General features: G+C 34.0%; 1 protein-coding gene across 1 annotated transcript in view; it reads left to right on the top strand.

Annotated features, from left to right (window-relative positions):
• WASL (WASP like actin nucleation promoting factor) overlaps positions 1-8954 on the top strand; it is a 65717-nt gene extending 56763 nt beyond the window's left edge. Inside the window, 2 exon segments of the mRNA XM_039861015.1 lie at positions 1238-1346; positions 6336-8954. Coding sequence (XP_039716949.1) covers positions 1238-1346; positions 6336-6397 — 171 coding nt within the window. The 3' untranslated portion in view covers positions 6398-8954.
• The last annotated feature ends 1301 nt before the right edge of the window (positions 8955-10255 follow it).

The raw sequence follows: 10255 nt of genomic DNA on the forward strand, positions 1-10255 counted from the left end.
TGCTTTGTATTATCAGATCGCTCGAAGGGAGTTGAAATGTTTCTCCTTGCTACTGTTTTACTTTTTTTAGGGCTTCATGCTGAAATTCAAAGTTCTAAAACTATTTCTGTTATCTTTTTTATTTGTGGCACTTCTATACCAGGAATAGTTAACATACGGTCTCTAGAAACTTAAATACTAATGAGTGGATCTGTATCTTGTTGGGAACTACTTTGAATATTTTTAAAAGTAAAAGATTGTTAAGTCCAGAAAGACAAGAAATATTAGAAGAGTTGTAAAGACCAAAATGAAAAGTTTGCCCTAATAAAGTAATTTGTTTTGGGGAAATGAATTTAGAATTTCAAGTTGTATTTATCTATCTGTATTAAAACTTACATAATTTTTATCACAGCTATGCTATTTTATTTTATTATACCGATATTAATAACTTTACATGTCCAGAGACAAAATTAACAAAATGAATAGTTTGCGTAAACAAGTGCTCATTAGTCATAATGCACTTAAAGCAGTGCTTTCTAAATTGTATTTTTTCCCTGAATCTCCACCGACTTCTGTATTTTCGCTTTTTAATATGAGTGTTGGAACTAAGGATAATTTTGTGTAGACATTAGATTTTAATGAGAGTCTTTGATATTGATTTTTTCCCCCAAATGTACTTTGTAGCAGAGAGAAGTACTTTAGTTAGGGATAGTTGCCTTGTGAGGTAGGTACATTTTGAAAGCTACCCAACTCATCTCCTTAAAGAGAAGTTATATGACATGAGAAGGGAGATTCATTTTGAATTATTAACAAAGCTGCATTTTTCTAGGAGAACATAAGTCTTTTCAGTTGCTCTTAGGTATCTTAAGTGTGCTTCTCAGCTAACAACTCTGGGAATCTAAATATTGCCTTAGTTATATAAAATGATGTCTCTTTATAATAGTTTTAAAGTTTTGTTACCTGAGGTATTGTGTCCTGGGATAAACCCAGGTTTGTAACCCAGCTGCAAGGTCATGTGTTATTCAGGAAAGGGTTTGATTGTTTCTCTAAATTTGGAAAAATAGTGATGGCTTATACATTAAAAAGGAGAGGAGATATAGCTTGAATAATTCTTTTAATCGTGTCCTGGGCTTTTTTGTTTTTTCCTTTGTTTTGTTTTTCTTTTAAAATGAGAACTGATTCTAAGAAAACACTTTCTGGTTACAAAATTTTTTTGCGAAGGATTTATTACTGAATTTTGCTAACTTTCTTTTCCAAGGTATCTGATGGCCAAGAATCTACACCACCGACACCTGCACCCACTTCAGGAATTGTGGGTGCATTAATGGAAGTGATGCAGAAAAGGAGCAAAGCCATTCATTCTTCAGGTATATTAGCATGTATATATGTATATTAAATAAATTTGAATGTTTGAGTTCTGCTGTTTTTATTTTATGACTCAGTCTTTGCTAGCTTTTTCTGCTGTTGAATAACTTATTGATGTGGATTCTAGGGCATATTTTTAAAAGTTGTCAACCACTGTGACTAGTCTATCTGAATGGATGTCAGGTTACCACAGCTATAAATGCAAATTGAAAGGACAGCTTTCGAAAAATGGCTATTTTGTTTCCTATAACTAGGCAATACTGATAGAATGCTAGGCAAACAACCTCTAAACAGGCTTGAGATTCCTAGATCTCATTCCTGACATTCCTGTGATGTAAAAAATTCGGGAAGTTTTCTTGATTTGTAAGAGTTTGGCTGAGAAATTAGATAATTTACAGTGTTTCTGGAGTCTGCTAAAGAATCTTAAAATTTTTTTCTCTTTTTTTATTATTTCCTAAAAAGAATTACTTGAATAAACCACTTCCTATGCTGAGATTATTATTAAGTATATGCCCACCACATGTAAATAAATATTGCTTTATTTATTTGTTTGTTTGTTTATTTTAGGCAAGGCAATCCTTGGTTGACCTCACAGATTGCAAGGACCTTGTCATCTTACAATGCCTTATTTTTTATGCCTACAGTACCTGGTCTTCCTAGGTGGTCTCCGATCCAAATACTAACCAGGCTTGACCCTGCTTTTTAAAAAGAGCAAGGATTTGGGTTTTGTCGATGTAGGAGTTGAGGTTTACTGAAGAGCTTTTCCAGCATGAAGTACTAGAATCAGATCTTTGTTCTTACTAAATCTATCGTTTACTCTCTGTGGAACTCGATTTTCTTATTTGTTACATGGAGAGAATTCGTAAGTCATAGGATTGTGAAGATTAAGTAAAATAATATGTAACTAACCAAGTTGCCTAGCCAATAGTAGGTGCTCAATAAATGTTATTTTCCTTCTCTTTGTTTCGCTAAGGATGTAGATATCTAAGATCCTTGAGCAATATTTGTTTTCCTTAAATCAGTGTATTTGTACCCATATTGTGTTACAAGGATATAATAGGCTAATTCAGTCCACAAATATTTAGTGTGGAATAATTATAAGAAAACAGAAATTCCTGTCTTCATGGAATTTCATGCAGTCTAGTGAGAAAGACAATAAAATATATAGAAAAATACATAGTGTGTTAAATGGTGGTATATACTAAGGACAAAAATTAAGCAGAAAAGGGAGATACAAGGATTTATAGGCTGTGGGAAGAACCTTCATTTTGAAATGGGATGATGAGGCCAGGCTGAGGTGACATTTGAGAAAATACTAGAAGTAGTTCAGGGAGTGAATCATGTAGAAAACTGGCAAAGTGGGTGCAGGTGGCAGTAATAGCAAGTGCAAAGTCTTTGAGGTTGAGAAACAGCAAAGAGGTCAGTATGGCTAGAGCAAGGGCGGGAGGGAAAGAGTGGTTAGGAAGAAGTACGAGAGTTAGTAGGGGCCAGCTCTAAGGCTTTGGAGGCCATGAATGTGATGGGAAACCACTGGGAAGGTTCTTAGCAGAGGAGTGATTCAAGCAAGAGGTGATGGAAATTTGAATCAAGTTGGTAGCAACTGTGAGAAGCGGTTGGACCCTGCTTATATTTTGAATGTGGAAATACTGGGTTTGCTGATGGATTAGAAGTGAGGTTTTAAAAAAAAGAGGAGTGAAGGCTGACTCCCAAGATTTTTAACGTGAGTAACTGAAAGGGTGACATTTTCACGAATGCATTGGGCAAAGACTTAGGAGGAGCAGCAAGTTTGAGAGGAAAGGTTAGGAGTTTGGTTTTATAAATATTAAATTTGAGATAATTAAAAATGCAAATGAGATATTGAGTAGGCATTTGGTTATGAGTCTGGAATTCAGATCTGGACTATTAACATAAATTTACATGTCAGTAAGATTACATGGTATTTAAAGTTATAGAACTAGATGATAGATGAGCTCAGCAAAGAGGTGGATGTAAACAGAGAAGGTATAATAAGGTCTGAGGGCTGGAGGATGCGGTATCTTAGAAGCCAAGTGAAGAAATTTTTGAAGGAGGATAAGGTGATCCTGTGGGTCAAATGTTTCTGATAGGTTAGGAAAATGAGAAAAGGGAATTAAGCTTTAGCTTTAGCAACAGTAGGTGACCTGGAAAGAGCAGGGTCATTGGGTTCAGGAGAGAATTGGAGACTGGGTTTGGGGACTACCTGCTCTGTTTCTTTTATGGTTTCATGTCAATGAATTTCCTGTCACTGGAATTAAAACTGGAATTGGTAGCTTAACAGTATATTGGTTGTATTTTTACATCTTTACTTTAAAGATAGTTATTAAAGGGGCCTTTGTTTTCCTGGACGTTTTTACTTCTCTGAATATTTATTTAGAAAACATTCATCTGCTACTTTACATTCTTCTAATCAGCAGATGACCAAATTTTTTCTCTTGAAAAATTTGACATTCTGACCTGTTTGGTGCTAAAAAGTTAGCTAAACTGTTATTTTAAGATATAGCAATTGATGTTGACATTATTGTGGAAACATGATTACTTAAATTGATACTTGTTGGTAGAATATTTTCTCTACCTTTATGACCTAGGTGGGTGTCAGATAATATCCAGCAGTAATTTGGACACATGTATTAAATCATAGTTTATCCGCTTACACCTCTCTTCACACCACCACTCAGGACACTTTTGAGGGCAGAAAAAAATTACTCATCTATCAGTGTATCACTGAATATTAATACAGTGAATGGCAGAAAGGAGAGAACATTTATTGTCGAGTCATGTGCCAAAAGCTTGAAATAGCAAGAGAATTTTGAGTAACCACTGCAAAGTTTGGGCTGAATAGGAAAAGAAAAAAAAATAACTGCAGATATGGAAAATTCTAATGTTCAGGTAGAATTTTGATAGCTGCTAATGTCAAAGAGATAAATAAAAGGTCCTCATTCAGCTCAGATGAGGGAAATGTAAGATTTCTGTGAGATACATGATCATGAGAAAGCATTCTGTTATGAAGCCTCAGGGTTCTGCTAAATATTATCCTATAGTAAGTTTTTAAAAAGATTATAACCATGCTAATATAATGAATATATAACTTGGTTTTTATTTATTTTTGGACCCATTTCTTTTAACTGTTATTACTCCTGTGGTAGAACCTGATGATAGAATTACTAGCTACTTCTTCCTTCTTATCATAGATGCTAATAAATGCCTATCTTTGTTACTCTGTAAATGCATGCATAGTTAGATGTACTTGATGCCTTCCTCCAGGTAAATTCTGTAAAGCACATCTAGTGAAAGCTTTTGGTAACAAATTGTTTCTCTTATTAGAAAAATAAACACAGAGGTTAGCATGAAGTTGATTGAACTCCTTTCGAAATAAATTCTGTAACAATTTAGAGCTGACCATCAGACTTAATTAAATAAAATTATTATTTTTATAAAAGTAAAAGCTTAGTTTGGATCCAGGGGAAGATATCTTTTCCCTTCTTGATTTCTATTAATTTCCAAGTTCTAATACTAGACTTCGAGTTCTTCTTTGTAGAAGCCTTCAAACAATCTATTTTATGGGGGTGGGGGGGAAGATTATTCTGTCTTCTGTACCTCTAGCCCACGTATATGTCATGTATTCAGTACTAATGGCTAAAGTATTAATTAGCAAGTGAGTTGCTCAGCTACTGTCTTACTTACAAACTTGGCCTTTCAGGGTTTTATGAGGGCTATAGTTTTTTAAAGGGTCAATAATTATAGAAAGTTAGTGTAATACAGAAGAATGCTTATAAAATTTGATAACATCTAAATATTCATTCACTCAACAGCTATTTATTGAACAGCTTAAGCACTGTTCTAATGCTAAGGATTCAGTGATAAATAAGACAGGCAAAGTCTCTGCTGTCATGGAGCTTATATTCTAGTGTGAAGACATCTGTACACAAAATAGGAAAATTTTAGGTAGCGGTGCTTGTCGTGAGGAAAATAAAATGGAAATGTTACCGATTGTGGGGAGAGGGCTATGCTTTACATAGGATGATCAGGAAAGGCCTCTCTGAGGAAGAGATTTTTGAGTGAACCTAAATGATGAGAAAACTTAGCCAGACAGAAGGAATAGCTACTGCAAAAGCTCTACAACAAGAACAAACTCAGCATGTTTAAGTGGCAGAAAGAAGATTAGGCATCTAGAAACAGTGACTTGAAGGAGAGAGCATTATGAGAAAAGTTTTGGCAGGTGGGGAGACAATAACTGGGCAAATCATGTAAGAATGTCTGCAAGTCTTGTAGAATGAGATAACACATCAGATTTCATTCAAAGAACAGTGGTCAGCCCCAGGACTTAAAAAAGGATAGAAACATATTATTTTTAAAACATAGAATTTAAGTATCACTCCATTTGCTCTAGGACAAATGGAGTATGGAATTACAATAATCTAAGCAAGATATGATGGTGGTATGGAGTATCAGTGAAAGTGGTAAAAAGGACTGGATGTGGATTAGATGTGGAAAGGTGGTGAAAACAGAGGAATCCATAAAAATTTCAATAATAATTTGGCCTAAACACCCGAGAGAATGGTGATTAGAATAGGGTGGCAGGGGAGAAGCAGGTCGGAGAAGGTAATGAAACTTTAGAAGTTTTGAGTTTGAGAATCCATGTGAAGAATATAAGAGGGCAGTTAGATTTGCAGTATGTCAGTATAAAATTCAACACCAACCTAAATGCTTTTACATGTAAAGAAACACAGTAATGTATTAACATAGATATTAAAAGGACTAGAACCTAAGTCTTTTGATTCCTGTTATAATCTTCAACTCGCCATCAGATTCTTCAGATGTATTTTATTAGATTCATTTTAAACTATCTTAGTAACTAGATTCCTCCAGGTATCGAATGGTTTATGTTTCAGAAGTTGAATAATTGGAGAAAACACCATTTGTAATATTTTATTTGTACACGGGTTTAATAATTTGTGTTGATGATTTTCTTCTAGATGAAGATGAGGATGAAGATGATGAAGAAGATTTTGAGGACGATGATGAATGGGAAGACTGATCTATATATTATATATATATTTTTAAGGTGAAATACTAAACACTACTTTCTGTCTATGGATTCTGTAAAATTACCATGTAAATGTTTTACCAATTTGCTGTATATTTTTGTTGCCTTTTTTGCTTTTTTTATTAATCTGTGCAATACCTCATTTAATCTGTAAAGGTTTGTCATAATCCTCTACCAAGCTACTCCCTGTTATTGTGTGCAAGTTTACACCAGGATGCTCACTTAATTTGTGAATATTTTTCATTCCACCAACAAGGGAGTTTAAATATTATATGTGAGACTGACAAAAACCTTAGTGTAATTTAGTTATAATGCCAGAAGGAAAACACTATTTTCATACCCTACTTTTTCTGTACCTAAATTTTCTTATTAAAATCTAGTATAGCACTACATTCTTTTTTAAGTGATGCAGACCTTAGTTTATTTAGCCCTCTCATTTTGAACACAATACTACATGAATGTTGAAGCTGATACATTGCACAGTTCTGTAGACATCACTACACTGATGCAGTTTCTCAAATTTTAGCAATATGCTCTACACAAAATCACTGCAGAGATGCTAGTCGGGAAATTGGTAACATACACCTTACAGAAATACTGCCTGTTACTGTACAGCAGTGGCATTTGGAGGCTGGAATCATAAGGAGCCCTTATATACCTGTACTTGACTGAAGTTACTTTTATGCTCTAGCAAATATAACACGCTCTTCCTGGCAAAAATTTAAGAACTACTTTTGGTATTATTCTGAAACAAATGTTATTTAAATTGTTGGAGTTTGGGGGGTGGATCTTGGAGATAATTTCCTTCTACATGAACTGAAGGAGACTGTACATTATGGTTACTTCAGTATTTGTTTAAATATACTATAAAAATCAACATTATAAAAGTGATAATGAAATTATTTTTATTTTGCAGTTTATATGGATTGAGGTATTCAAAAATAACAACCGGAAAAATCTAATCTAGTTGGCAAAGGTATACACTGTAATGCTGAACCTACTATGCTATTTAAAATTTTTTTATAATTTCTCAAGGTTTTTGTCAAATGTCAGGTGAAGGGTTACATTTTTCTTAAAAGATCGGTGGTCCCAATGTCAAATTTCTTGGAACACATTACTCAATGATAGATTTTTTTTTTTTTAAATAAAACTTTACAACCTGCACATTTGTTATGTATACTAAATGATATGTTAAAATTAGGGTTTCCGTGCCTCTCTGCCATACACTAATCTGCCTAAAAGTGGTTTTCATATTTATAGTGCTAATTATCATACCTACCTACTTTAAATTTTAGGTAGAAAAATGATCTGATTTAACTGCAGACATATTTTTTCTCACATTGAGTCATATGCAGAATGTAGTTCCAAATGTATTTCATTACTGTAGTCACAATATCCGACTAAAAATTAAGCTCTTTATAATTGTACCGACCAAAATCTAGTATTGGCATGGTCTTGACAGGCTGGACCTGCAAGATGTGGCTTGAATTTTAACCAGTTATCACATAATCTCTTGTGATCATGCATCTAGTTATCATAAGAAATAATTTAAAAGGTTTTGTTGCTGAAAGCAGTAAGTGGTGCAGTAAAATAGTTAAATTATTCAAAGAATGTTACCTTTCTTGCAAGAGTAATTTAAGCACATGGGAAAGATTCTAGACTTTTTGTTTCTTGCAGAAACAGTGCCCTCTGCTGCTGGAAACCTTTTTCTGCTTACTATAATTTTTATTGTGGCTTGAGCTCAGTGAGTGGTGTGGATGAGGCTGGACAACTACTAACCAATAAAATTAAGAATTTGTGCAAATGGTATAATAGAACACTATGATTATTTTAAGTAATATTAAAACATTTTCCTTTTTTTGACATTATAAAAAACATTTTAAATATCCTAGAAGTATCTTTAATGCCAATTTAAGATCTCTCTTAATTTTTGGCCAAGGAATTCAGGGTTTTCTAGCTCACTTCTATATGACATCTTTGTCAGGAGCGATTCTGAGCAGAAGATGTCAATTCTTCGACTTGGAAACACAATTTTAAACCTGTAAGATGGGTATAAAATTTTGCCAAAGGTAACTGAATTTATTCTTTCTTCTTAAAGATAAAAAGACTTTTTGTTGTTGCACAAACTCTGAATTACTGTTGGTTGAAACACAGCAGCTGTGGAGTTCAGTCCAGGCATGAAGACTGAGTCCACCTTAGCTATGAAGGTTGCATGTTTCCGTCTTCCACCACCTCGCACCGTGGGCAGCGCTGTACCTGTGCGTTGTCTGACAGCCTCCTGTGTATACTTCAGCTAAATGATTGTCTGACAGCCTTCGCATTTAACAAACTAGCATGAGGCTTTTTATATCTAAATGCTATGTGATAGACAATTTCAGCTAGCCACATACCGTATGTATGAGATTCATAAAGACTTTCAATCATTCATTTCCATTTATCAACTCAAATTTTGTTTAGTATGTGAATTTTTTTGAAATGTATAGTGAATAGGATGTTGCACTGGTGGCAATTCATCGTGGAGCATAATAAAATTAATTTGACCCAAATATATAAAATAGTGTGTTTTTATTTATCGTTAAGAGATTAAAATGGGTAAGAAAAGAAATTTTAACTGTATAGTACAGCGGTGAGTGATGATGGTTGAAAGATGATGGTTGAAGTTTTCAGCAGACTGCATGCCCGAGAGTTAGTGTGCCATTAAATAAACATGGTGAGCAAAAGAATGTCACACCCTGTTCTGCTGGGAAACTGACAGCTGCTTCGCAGCTCCCCTGGAAGCCACTGCTGTAGTATACAGAGCATTCACATGGCAAGGTCAGACTGAAACACGTTCACATAGCAAAACTGTTGACGTTTTCTAAAAAATGAGTTTAGTGTTTACTCATAGTTTTCAGTAAAAGCCAAATATAGCACGTGGGATTTAAATGACTCTTAATAAACGATACTAAAGATGGTGCTTGCTTTAAACAGGAAACTCGGTTTTTGATAAATAGAATTTTTTGTTCTGCCAACCCTGGCTGGCACAAGTGGGTGTCTGAAGATTAAGTTATGGAATCCAGTGTGTAGGATGCTACAAAATGCCTTCTAAGAGCTTTAGCCAAATTTAACATTTCAAGAATAATGTGTTCTATTAAAAAGTTGTTTCTGTAGTAGAAATGTGAACACTTAAGAATGTATTGACTGAACTTTACCGAAAAATTTTTAAAAGTGTTTCAGAATTTCTCTATATTTATCTAATATTTATATTTATCTAATCAACAGAGAAATTCCTGAAATAACTTACTTTTTTAGGAATAGAGTTCTTAAAAAACAAATATAGAGATAAGGCCTATTTATAGTAATACAAAAAAAAACGCTCCATGGAAAAGTTGAGAAATTTTACTTTGCACACTTATTTTATTGACATTGTCACCTCTTACCTCCAAAATGTAACATTCTCTATATTATTATTTCTTGGTGTTTTATTCATGGATTTTTTTTAACTTTGTTTTTTGTGAAGCCACTGAGGAAAATGGTGAATTAGCCGTTATGAATATGATGGGGAACACACTTTGCAGCTAATGCTAAGATTGCCTTTCTTCTCTATGTGATAAAATGGTATCCTCCGTTGCCATGAGGGAGCCCACTGGAAATGTTGGCTTTGTAACAAAACATGTCTAGATGAATCAGCCATAGTTTTTTGTTTTTTAGATACACATCAATGATCATACTAACAATTGATACGGTATTTAATTTTACACAACGCCATCGTAAATCTAAAATAGTCACGTGTACCACCATCAAGATTGACAAATCAAGATATGAATAGTACATCATTATCTTGAGTAAAATATAATGGATAGTAGTAGC

Source organism: Pteropus medius, unplaced genomic scaffold (genome assembly GCF_902729225.1).
Source record: "Pteropus medius unplaced genomic scaffold, Ma_sr-lr_union100, whole genome shotgun sequence".
Lineage (NCBI taxonomy): Eukaryota > Metazoa > Chordata > Mammalia > Chiroptera > Pteropodidae > Pteropus > Pteropus medius.